The following is a 13,232-nucleotide window of genomic DNA, read 5'->3' as shown; positions in this document are numbered from 1 at the left end:
GTTTTAAACTTGCTTAATTAGTTATACAAGCTTCTTTGCTTATTTTAATTTTTTTTTAGTTATTTGTCATGTTTATGAGAGTGTTATTGATAAATATGATTCATAAGTTTTGTTCGTGAATGTTATTCCTGATCAATTTAGAATCCTTGTTCGTGAATATTAACTAGCTTAATTGACCTTATGTATATTGAATGAACATAAATAAATTCTTATTAAGTTGTACATCAAACTTATTTATAAACATTTGATTGATTTACGGCCTCTTAAATGCACACGGTTCTTAAAGCCTACATATCATTGAACAAACAAACAAATAACAAAATCACATAAACTATGTGGATGCATGGGATACAATGACAATCATGTTCTTGAACAGGGGCAGTGGCGGATCCAGAGAAAAATTTAGAAGGGTGCTTAAAGAAAGACTAAAAAAATTTCTTACTATCAAATAAATATATTAAAAGATAACAGTACTAAATACAGATATAAAAATATGTGCATACCAATAAAGTAATTATTTTTTAATACTTGAACCACTAGCATCAGATCTAGACATACAAACAAGAGGAGGCAACTGGATCCTACGAGTGCTCATCTGTTGAAAATGCTGTAAAATTTGTTCATTTTCAATTGTAGCAAAAATGTCCTTCTCGATGTATACTACCAAACTGTCATTCATCCACTCATCCCCCATCCTATTACGCAAATCAGTCTTGATAATTTCCATCGCAGAAAAAACTCTTTCAACAGAAGCAGTTGCAACTGGTAAAACTAATGCTAACTCGATCAAACGATATACCAATGGAAAAATTGTATTCTTCCCCGTTTCAACCATCTTTTTAGCAAGACTTCCCAAATCTTCAATCATAGAAAATTCACCTCGTACATTTTGAATGTAAGTCTCAAGTTGGTCCTCAAGTATTGCACGATCAGTCAATGAAAAGTCCTCCGGATAAAGTTCAGCAAGGTGGAGTAGCTTACCAATATCAAATTGAGAAAAAGAGTCCTTTGGATCTAAGCAAGCAATGCAAGTAAGTACCTCCGTACTTGATTCTGAAAACCGATTACTCATCTCTTGAACCATCATATCAAGAACCTAATATTATAACAGTAAAAAATGAATAAAAAACATTATTAGAAAATTAAAATTCAAAAAAATATTTAAAAATAATACCTGATAAAAAATTTCAACACGATAGAGATGAAAATTAGTAATCATTTGTCCATTACGTCTGCTGCGACCACGAGTTCTCATATTTTCTTCCATATTCGGTACTGGAATCATGTGGTTACTACAAAATTTGTTGACGACGTCCAAAAAATTCTCCCATCCTTCCTCTCTCAATTTTTGTAATCGAACTTTCATTGTCTTGATCAAACTGACAGCCAGTACAATGTTTTGATCCTTTTGTTGTAAGGCAAGTGACAACTCATTTGTGATTCCCAATAAAGATTTCATTAGGGGTGTCAAAAATGAACCCGACCCGATGACCCAACCCGAGTCGACCCGAAAAAAATCGGGTTCGGGTTGGGCATTTTCGGGTTCGGGTCGGGTTCGGGTTGGAGGGTTGGAGAGTAAAAGAGTCTCGGGTTGGGTCGGGTTGGGTTCGGGTTGACCCGGGTTGACCCGGGTTGACTTAAATATAGGATTTTGTGGGTTTTTTTGGGGTTAAATCAAATTTTATTTTAAAAATTTAGATGTTTTTATGTATATTAATATCATGTTTGTATGATAATGATGGAATATTGAGATAAAAGTGAAGAATTATAGGGAAAATAGCTCAAAAAAGTCATTTTGAATCGGATTTTCGGGTTATATGGGTTGGGTTCGGGTTGATCGGGTTGGTCGGGTTCGGGTTCGGGTTGAGGTGTTTTGGGTTGAACTCGGGTTCGGGTCGGGTTCGGGTTGGGTTAAAAAAAAAAAAACTCAATCTGACCCAACCCGACCCGACCCACCCGAATTGACACCCCTAGATTTCATCAAATGCATCACAAACACAAATTCATAATTCTCCATCTTATCAATTAAACTGGTGGCGATACCACTATTATCATCATTAGTACCATCATCATACACATTTTCAAGCACTTGTAAAACAGAAGTCCACGTAGACATCAAACGGATAATAGTTATGTAATGTGAACCCCAACGAGTATCCCCTGGTCGTTTTAAACTGATTTCCTGATTTTTTCCTTTGCCACTAACAATATCACCTTTCTCCAAACATTCTACAAGTCTATCATGTTCAAGTTGTCTAAACTTATCTTTTCTTTTGCATGAAGCACCAGTAATATTCACAATCATAGTAACATATTGGAAGAAATCACTCACAATTCGATTGCTTTTAGCAACTGCAACAACAACTAGTTGAAGTTGGTGAGCAAAACAATGGACATACCTTGCAGATGAATTTTCCTTCAATATAAGAGCCTTCAATCCATTATACTCACCTCGCATATTTGAAGCTCCATCGTATCCTTGACCTCTCAATCTTGATAATGACAACTTATGTTTTGCAAACAATTCATCAATAGCCTTCTTTAAAGAAATAGCAGAAGTGTCAGACACATGTACAATAGCAAGAAATCTTTCAATAACACATCCATGTTTGTTCACATATCTTAAAACAACTCCCATTTGTTCTTTGACTGAAATATCTCGACACTCATCAACCATAAGAGAAAATATATTGTCTTTTATATCATTAAGAATGACATTTGTGACTTCAGCAGCACAAGCCCGTGTTAAATCCTTTTGAACTGTTGGAGACTTCATTTGATTGTTTCCAGGGGCATTTTCATTCATGGTCTTGGCAACCTCATCATTTCTTTGGGTATACCACTCAATCAATTCAAGAAAGTTACCTTTATTTGAAGAATTCAATGACTCGTCATGTCCACGGAAAGGCAAACCTTGTTTCAAAAGAAAGCGTGTAACATCTAAAGTTGCTGTTAATCGAGTGCGATTTGCAACCTCCATTTCACGCCCCTGTGCTTGTAGCAAATGTGACACACTTTGTCGTTGATTTTTAAAAGCCTCAAGTTGTGTTCTCGCATCATTGTGAGCACTAGCTACACCACCAACATGCGTATTAAATACTTCCATTGCTTTTCTCCAATTAGTCATCCCTGAATTAGTAAATGCCTCATCTCCAACTCGACATCCTCTATGAGAATTTTTAAAGAGATAACACCAAAAACAAAAAGCTGCATCTTTTGATATGCTGTACTCTAACCATGAAATTTTTTTAAACCAAGCAACTTGGAAACTTCTATGCTCTTTACCAAATTGTCTTTGGGGATAACTATGACCAAATGATTGACAAGGTCCTCTAATCAAATATTCTCTTCGAATCTGATCTCTAATAGAAATATCAAATTCATTAATTGGTTTGCGTAGCCTTGGGTCACTAACAACATCATCCGGGTTGAATTCAACACGAGAATATTTTTTCTTACTATTTTCTTCCATAGAATTCTTAGAAGACTCAATACTTCGTTTTAAAAATTTCTCCATAACCTATGTCAATTTCTCAAAATTATTAATTTATGCAATCAACATAACAATTAATGTATTACCAAGTATAAATCATGAAATTAGAAATTAGATGAAATAAGGAACAAGATTCACCTACAATCGAAGAGATTTTACTTGTTGTGGAGAATCACCAGCGGAGCACAATGGCAGCGGCGTCGATAGTGGCAGGCTGGCAGCGACGTCGACGGAATAGTCTAATCGTGAACAGTAGTGGAGTCACTGGCGTGAGGCGCCGACGAAGTGAAGAGACGATAAAGATGAGGGCAACGATTTGAGGAGATTGGAGAGGGGGAAATAATGAGATCTCTTAATGCGATTAAGGTTTTTGGTTTAAAGAAGAAATTAGAAAAAATTAGTTTGGAAATAAAAGGGTTCGGCGGCTGATGAAAAAGAAAACGAAACTGTGCTGGGGCAGAAAAAAGATTTTTACTGTGGTAGAGAAAGATCGAAACAAGAAAAGGGAAAAAGGGGTTTTTAATGGCATTTTTGTGAAAAAGTCCAATGATTTTAAACAATTATAATTATGCCCTTAATTTTTTAATAATAATTTTTTTTTTTTTTCAGAAGCAAGGGGGTGCTTCCGCACCCCCTCGCGCCCCCCTGCCTCCGCCAGTGAACAGGGACAATGGTGACAGCTTATCTAATTGAGGACTTGTTTCTTTTTCATGGCCACATAAATAATGCCATATCGGGGCTAGGAGAAGGGTTAGGTCTCTATAATTGAAATGGAAGCTATCAACAACATGTGTATTACAACTGCTTGAATATTGCATTGTCTCACTTGGCGTCTTAAACATTGGAGGGGTCTTGTCGGATATTAATTTTGGTGCCCTCACAATCTCGAATAGTGTTGAAGTTTCAATCTTTGACTGTAATGGTATAGTTTCCGTATTATATTAATGTTTCAATAGATAGTGCAAGTAATAAATTTGAATTGAAGAAAAAAGAAGATGAAACATAAGGAGATATTATTTTATGCTGAATATGTTTTTAAATCTTGTATCATGTGGGGAGAAATGATTAAAAGTATCATTTTGATAAATTATCTAAATTCAATACTATTTAGCACAATATCTCCTTTCTTAACTTCATCATTGTTCTAGATAGAAATCTCACTGTTGTGATGCAGCGATAGAAATCCACCTCGCAACAAAAAGTGATAATGTCGAAGCCTTCTCCTCGCTTTCTTCTCGTGATGTAGCGTAGTCAATCTAGTATAGAATAACACACGTCAAAGGACTCGCCGAGAGTTTCTTGGATGAGGTCCCTCTAATGCATAAGTCACCAGAGAGCTCAAGATAGAATAATCGAAAGGCAATGACAAAAATGTTAAAGTATAGAGTAAAAGTAGATGAGCAAATAGAGTAAAAGTAGATCCCATAATAGATTGTTGATATTGCCCATGTTGGGGCATATTAACATGCAAAGGTGGATCATGGGATCATGACCCATTATCTATAACCTCCTCCTCCCCATTATCCCTTTGATATGCAGTGAGTATATAAAGGGCCTTGGGCCATTAAGAGAGGTGTGGAAAAGTGGATGGAGGGAGGTTGTTGTTGATCGCGAGGTTGTTGTTAATCGCTTACGGAGAAGTAGATCGTTCATAGTCGAAGATCACCGAGTCGAGGGTTGAGACGTTGTGAAGCGGTGGTCATAGTTAGATACACGTGACTATTATCCCGACTATAAGTCGTTCGTAGTCTCCGAAGTTTACAACAACGTTGATTGAGGTATATCGAAAACTTAACTCATTTCGTGTATGTAATCTCTTATATGATTCTATTATGTCAGAACAAATTTCGACATTGGTATCAGAGCCAGGTTTAATGGAAGCTCCCTAAGTAGGAGACCATTGGAGTCGACGGTGTCGTCACCAATCTCGACCACGTCGCGCGTCGATGTCTAGCCGTGGGCCAGCGAACAATGTTTGTCGCGGCAGAAAGTGTCACGGCAGAAGCTCAAATCGTGGGCACCAGCGACCTCGTGAGGAGGCTAGCGATCGTCGTTCGTGGTCGGTGAGCGCCGATGACTACGTCGGGAGGCCGATGATCGACAGCTGAGGTCGACAATTGTTAGTGCAGTTGGCACCAATGGTCAAACCTAAGTTTTGATAAATAACAAATAGATTAAAGTTAGATGTGTTGTGATCTAACCTTTCTACCAAGTGTGCAGGACTTGACTGGTTAGACATCATGCTGAAATCCAATTAGGTCTGGAAGACTTGATAGCTGGTGTAGAAGTTCAGATAGGTCAAGAAGTGACTCGATATCTGACGGGAAGTCCGGCTGGGTCCGTGGGACCTGGACAGCTGGTTGAAGTCCAGTTGGATCTGCAGACTTGACAACTAGCAGGAAGACCTAGTGGACCAAATAAAGTCAAGAGATTCTGCGTGGTAAGATAAGTCACTGGAGGAGAGTGTTCCAGTAAGAACGAGTCTCAATTAGGGACTTTAGGCATTGGTCCAATTTAGGTATATTTTGGAAACCTAAATTGAGATGGTGATTAGATCCTGGTCTCGGATAGACATAATTTAATTAATAAATTCATATTTTATTATTGTCCTAACTTCATTTTGCAAGGTATACTTTGTTTTTGGACTAACACATTTTGTAGGATGAAAGGAGCAAAAACAACCTCGGATGAACAATGTCCCAGGCACCTCCAAGGGTCTCAGAGGCACCTCGGATCGCACCTTAGAGGCACCCTGGACGAGCCGAAGGTGCCCTCAAGATGATAAGTCTGCGGATAAGACTTCGATGTGCGGAGGCACCCTGGATGCGTTGGAGGTGCCTCCAAGGCACGTTAGAGGCACCTTAGAGTGCTTAGAGGCACCTTCACGTATATAGAAGTCACAGTAATCGGAGCTTATCACGACCAAACTTTTTGAGATTAATTTTGCACTTAGAGGAGCCTCAAATGAGGATGGGAGGTGCCCTAAACAACCTATAAAAGGAGAGATCGCTCAAGCTCTCAACACATTTCTTCTACAAGTTTTTGTGCAACCGTTCGACATTCCGACCGCTCCAACTTCGTACTACTACTCTGCTACGACGTTACTGCGCTCGACTACTGCTGAGAAATCGTCCAACATTGAGCACGATCCGATAAATCTACAAGTGTTAGGTAACAAAGTTTCTTTTTATACTTAATTACTACATAAAGGAAAGTGTAGTTTGTTACACTTATCCTTATTTTTCTATTGTACTCTATTCCCTCTTCTGGCGATTTCAAAAGAGATTTTTAATTCCACTGCATACTCAGTTTTATAAAACTGAAAAGAATTTTTTTTTAAAACCACATGGTTCACCCCCCGCGTGTGCTACTATCCTACAAAGTGGTATTAGAGCATGTTTGCACTAAATTGGTGCAATCACCAATCAAATAGGGGGATTTGTTTTATTTATTCATTTTCAATTTTGAGATTTTCGATTATATCTGAATTGGTACGATTACCCTTTCAGATAACATTTTTTCTTCGTCTCGATTTTTCTCGAAGTTGGTGCAACACCACTGGAGCTCTATATTTTGTCTCTCTCTCTTCACCCACACTACTAATCCAAGAGCAAGTCTTGGTACCTCTTTCTAGTTTTTCTATTTTTGCAAGAATACTTTTTAAATGGCAAAAAGCGAGGGCTACAGCACAACTCCTCCACCACAATATAACGGAGATGACTTCTCCTATTGGAAAAAGAGAATGGAGGTCTATCTAAAAATCGACATCGACCAATGGTTCACCATCTGACGAGGATACAAGGCGCCGGTAGATGAAACAACTAAGTATCCCTCGACCTAGAAAGATGGAATCCAGAAAATAAGAAGAAAGTAAAGATCGACTCAAAGGCATTAAATACACTTCAGTGTAGTTTGACCAAAGAACTCAACCGGGTCGGATCATTCGAGAATGCTAAGGAACTCTGGGACAAATTGATTGAGTTGCACGAAGGCACAAGCGATGCAAAGGTAACAAAGCGTGATTTACTATTAAATAATTTGTTTAATATCAAAATGCAGGATGGGGAACCAGCAAATCAGTTGCATGCAAGAATCAAGGACATTTTGAACGAGTTCCACCTAATCGATCACCAACTGGAGAACAGGGATGTAAAGGTATGCTTTGAATTCCTTTCCCCAAAACGCACAGTGGGCATATGTAATAGATACATATAAAATTTCGAGAAATTTAAATAAACTCAAGTTAGATGAATTATTCTGTGAACTAGAATTGCAAGAACAGACGAACTCCCAAAAGACCAAGAAAGGTATAACATTCCTTACAGGTTCAACAAAGCAGACGAAGAGCAAGACCAAGCAAAAGACGGAATCTGAATCTGACTTAAACTCAGATGCACAAGAGCAATTGATAAACATGGTAAGAAAAATGTTCGCCAAAAAGAAAAAGGACTTCGGTACAAAGGACCTTCAAAAGATGATTAAGCCCAACATTAGCAAGACAAGCATCACTTGTTTCGGATGCAATAAAAAGGGCCACTACAAGCATGAGTGTCCAAACATCAAAGAAGATAAACCCAAGAACCTCAACAAAAAGAAGACACTCAAAGCAACCTGGGATGAGTCATCTTCAGAAGAATCGGACAACAACGAGCCGAAACAACACAACTATCTTGCACTGATGGCTATCAGACCAGAATCAGAAAGCGAGTCGGAACAAGACGACAAGTCAAAATATGAGTCAAGCCACGAGTCCGTAGTCGTTTTCGAATGTTCCAATGAGGTACCATCTTTGTTGAGTAAACATTTCTTTAAAATTATTTCATGCTTGCATAAAAAATTATTTGCTTATGAAAACCAAATAAATGATCTTAGTAAAGAAAATGTAGAACTCAAGGAACAACTTAAATCAAACCTAACAATTAAATCAAGTCAAAATTCAACTCAAATTGTCAAACTTGAAGAAGAAAACTCAACCTTAAAGTCTGAAGTTGTAAACATTAAAAGTTTACTTGAAAAATTTCCAACAAGATCTAAAAACCTAGACCTTATACTTGCATCACAAAGAGTTGTCTATAATAAATCGGGATTCGGATATAAAAATAGCTCAAATAAAATATTTATATAACCAGTAACCCAAAGTAAGAAACAAACCAAAGCTTGAGTTCTAAAAGCTTGTCTAACCAAGCAAGTATGACTCAATCAATATTATATAGCTAAAAATGAAATCCACTATCTAAAAATAAAATTTAAACCTACTAATTTAAATCTAAACCTAAAATGTAAAATAAAATCAAATTCAAATAAAAAAACTAAATTTAAATCAAATAAAGTAAATCTAAACTCAAACTATATTCAAGTTTATTACAACTATAAAATAAATCGATATAAACCTAAAACTTAAGATAAACCCAAGTCCAATAATTCAGGGGAAGACACCAAACTAGTTGACACCTCCAAAGCAATACCGTACCCAGTAAGAGCAATTAGGATTAGATAAATTATGGACTAATTTAACTTGACAAATAATACTAGAGAAGTTTGGGATGATAGTAGGTTAGGGAAGCTCTATCTATTCATGTTTAGGAAGAATCATATGTGTTCGACCTAATGCATTCGGATTAGTGTAACTAACTAAAGCTATCCCTTACCAATCTAAACTGGTTAGACCAAAGTTTTGTATTAAGTTCTTTGACCAGGACTATTTGAAAATTTTCAAAATACGTGGTTACTCTAATGATGTCCATGTGACTCATAGCAGCCTAGATATTGATTCAAATTATGTCTGCTTGATTAACCCAAAGCTAAATTTGAATCTAACACAAGTTAAACTAACCCTTACAAATTTAACTTAACTTATCTCACAAAACGATAGGATACCTTTGTCTGAAAACTTAGACTGGGTGAGATGATTAGATCAATTAAAAATTAAACTTAAAATTAAAACTTAAACTAAACTTAAAACTTAAATTAAAACTTAAACTAAAATTAAAACTAAATTTAATTAAACTCAAAACATTAATCTAACTTAACTAAATTCAACTCAATTTAATTAAAATTTAACCTAAACTTAACTTTAATTAATAATCTTGTTGGTTAGTCCTAGGAAGATCGTACCGGTTCCACTGTACAAAAATTTTGTACAAGTGTCGAATCTTTTCTTAATAATCTATTGTGTTCTTTAGAAGTTAAATTAAGAATCGCAAACGGAACTTAACATTATTGATTCCAAATTTAACTTATCTGTTCTTAATGGTTTAGACTTGGATCGCAAGCGGAACTTAACACTATTGATCCAAATCCACCTACATTATAAATTCAATTAAATATTAATTTTTAAAATTGACTTTCAGGTTAAACATGACGAGGCACAAGACCTTCTTGGATATGGCAGCAACCATCACTTCCTAGACAAAGTCTTTTAAAGAAAGCTAATATTTAATTTCCTTATATAACTCTAGGTTTAACTAAAAAGAACAATCGAATTAAAAATTTGAAAAACAAAAACACAAATTCGAATAGCAAATCCAAAAAACTAGAATCTAATGTCTCTTGTGTTTGGAATTCTAACAAAGAAAAATAACTAGCATGATACAAAAGAAAATTAATAGTTATACCTTTTCTTTGCAAGCTAATGACATCAAGATCTTCTGTCGTATTCCTCACCTTTAGAATATTTAATTCGTGGGGAGGGGAATCTAATACATTCGATACTAATCTTTTTTATATAAAAAAATTATAATAAATTTGAATCATAACATTTTTTATTTATTATTGATATATTCTTATTTTCAAAACTATTCATATTTAATGTGTTGTCGCCAATAGTAGGGATAATCCGAGTGATTTACTCAGGCTGATCTTGAGTGATCTACCCGACCTAAAAGCCACGAGCACCGACGCTATCACCAAGGTTACCTTCCTCTATCCCTTATGTTTTTCCTTTCTCACGTTGTAAATCCGAACTTATCTCTTTCTCAACGCCGTTGGGCCTTCGGTTACCGCCCGGGTAAACGTTAACGTGGCTTCGCCCTTGGTTGTCGTAACAACTATGAGTTCATAATTATTATAATACGATAGAATTGTTATCCTACGGACTTTATCCTACGGATTATTGCAGACCATCTGTCATGTCATTTTTTTTATTTTTAAATATAACATTTTGTCTATTTTTTCTTCTTCGTTCTCATTGAGCCTCATCGCCCGCTGACCACTCGCCCAGTCTTCGGCTTCCTGTTGCATGGAGCAGTGATCGATACGGGTATATATATATATATATAATCATGTTCTTATTTCTCTATTGAGACTGTATATCTTTGATCGCCTTTCACATTTGTCCATGCACTACCATTTGTCTATTACCCGCTGAGTGATCCGCACTCACCACCTTTGCACTGGTTTTCTTTCGCCAGGGAGCAGGTAGAGGAGTTATAGAGTTGCTTGGAGGATCCTGGCTGCCAGTCCCACCTCACATCTGAGTTGAGCTTTCCATGCTACTTCGTATTGCGCTATTTGTATTTTGTATTTGGATTTGGTATTGAGTTATGTTATCATGTTTATGATTTAGAGTTTTGTGGTCAATTTTATTCGTTTTGGGTTTATTATGGTGTAAGTCATGTCGGCATGTAGATAGTCTAATATTTTACGTGGTTTTATGTTTGTACCAGCCGTGTAGGTTGTGGCTTTTGGTGATTTCCGCTGTGTTTTACTTCCAGCTATGTAGGAAGCTTATAAACTGCATGGTTGTATTTATATCCAGCCGTGTGGGCTGTTAATAGCTTATGAGTAGTCTTGTGACATTGTATACATGTTTCATTTGTCACTGCTACAGGGGAGGTGTTGTCCGATGACCGATTTTCATCGGACAACCTTACTCTCGGGCCGTGACACTTATCTTGTATCTTCACATTGAGAAAATGGCAATCAATTTCAACATGTTTTGATCTATCATGTTGGACAGGATTCTTAATCATTGTCATAGCTGATTGATTGTCACACATCATCATATAGGACCTTGAAAACTAATTTTTTGAGTCACCTCAGATGAGTCTAGTGGCTAGCGCATTAGGTGTTGCCACAATGAGGTATGGGGTTCGAATCTCGAAAAAGCCGAGGTAAATATCTCCCTTATGTGCTAGTCACTATTCCAAAGGCTAGTAGCCGCCCGTGATTTACCTCCTCCGTGTTGGCCTTGGGACGGGTTAGCGGAAGCGCTGTGGGCAAGCGTATTCGCCTTTTTTTGCCACAATTGAAAACTGATTTTCAACTCTTTTAACAATCATTTTAACCATATTCCTTCACAAACACCTTGAACTAAAGCTCGGAGTTCTGCCTCAACACTACTACAAGCAACTACTGACTATCTTGCTGTGCCAAGTGACCAAATTTCTCCATACGAATAAATAATAACAAGATGTTGAATTTCACTCTGAGATCCTGCCTAGTCAACATCGATAAAGATTCCATCGATCAATTTGTTGTTTTATGAAAGAAAAGTCCTTTTCCAGGATCTCCTTTCAAATATCTTAAGATTCTATGAACAACATTCAAGTGATCTGAAGGATTGGTGAGGAAATGGCTAACACGACTTACTGCATAATCGATATCTGGTCGTGAGTGAGGCAAATCAATTTACCTACTAGGCGCTGATACTGCTCCCTATCACCAGTTTCTTCTTCTGTTCTAGCCTTCAATTTGACATTAGGATCTATAGGTGTTTCCGATGGACGACAACCACTCATACCAATTTCACGAAGCAAGTCTAACACGTATTTGCACTACGAGACAAATATTCCTTGACGAGTCATACCAACTTCCATACCAAGAAAATATCTGAGAAGTCCTAGGTCCTTTACCTCAAATTTCTTGGATAGGACATTTTTAAGTCGTTTTATTTCCTCTTCATTGTCTCCTGTAAGTACAATATCATCGACGTATACAATTAGAATGGTCACCTTACCATTGAGGGTGTGCTTAATAAACAATGTGTGATCGGCTTGGGATTGATACTAGCCTTCCAGCTTCAGGACCTGGAAAACATGTCGAACCATACCCACGGTGATTGCTTAAGTCCATACAGAGATTTCTGGAATTTACACACTTTCCCTCTTGTCTAACCATTTTCAAATCCTAGTCGAATTTTCATATATACTTCTTCAACTAAATCCCCGTTCAGGAATGCATTTTTCACATCCAGTTGGAACATTAGCCACTCTTGATTTACAGCGCAAGATATGAGAACTCTTATAGTATTGAACTTGGCAACTGAAAAATTCACATGATAATCAATCCCATAGGACTGTGTGAATCCTTTTGCCACTAGACGTGCCTTAAATCGATCAACACTTTCATCTGCCTTTTGTTTTATGGAAAAAAAAACCCACTTACATCCAACAGCTCTCTTCCCAAGTGGTAGTGGTGTGAATATCCAAGTTTCATTCTCCATTAGGGCCCGATATTCTTCAAGAACAGCAGTACGCCATGCAGGACTTTGTTCGGCTTCAAATACATCTCTAGGGATCAAGATTTTGTCTAGTGATGACACAAAAGCTCTAAACTTCGGTGAGAGACTCACATATGACAGATGATTCTGAATTAGATGCATTGTGCAGGATCTGGTACCTTTTCGAAAGGCAATTGGTAGATCCAAATTGAAAATAGAATTATCTAGTGATTTAGAATTCACGGGCTCTGACTGTAGACTAATTGTTGGTTTGTCACTTGACTATTTCATTCGTCACTG

The 13,232-nt window shown here is 36.9% G+C and overlaps 1 protein-coding gene across 1 annotated transcript; it reads right to left on the bottom strand.

Annotated features, from left to right (window-relative positions):
- Positions 1-514: 514 nt before the first annotated feature.
- On the bottom strand, positions 515-3,127 carry LOC121967931 (zinc finger MYM-type protein 1-like). Its single transcript, XM_042518472.1, has 2 exons — positions 1,994-3,127; positions 515-1,096 (listed from the first exon to the last, which is right to left on the bottom strand). Exons 1-2 carry the CDS (start codon positions 3,125-3,127, stop codon positions 515-517), a joined length of 1,716 nt encoding a protein of 571 aa, XP_042374406.1.
- Positions 3,128-13,232: the final 10,105 nt, after the last annotated feature.

This window comes from Zingiber officinale, chromosome 3B, assembly GCF_018446385.1.
Source record: "Zingiber officinale cultivar Zhangliang chromosome 3B, Zo_v1.1, whole genome shotgun sequence".
NCBI classification, from domain to species: Eukaryota; Viridiplantae; Streptophyta; class Magnoliopsida; order Zingiberales; family Zingiberaceae; genus Zingiber; species Zingiber officinale.
The sequence above is the reverse complement of the archived record's forward strand: the minus strand, read 5'-3'. Positions and strand labels throughout refer to the sequence as shown.

Coding starts and splice junctions, on each gene's coding strand:
- LOC121967931 (XM_042518472.1), bottom strand. CDS start 3,127: ATGACTAATTGGAGAAAAGCAATGGAAGTATTTAATACGCATGTTGGT. Junction 1,097..1,993: donor AGAATTATGAATTTGTGTTT/GTGATGCATTTG, acceptor TTATAATATTAG/GTTCTTGATATGATGGTTCA.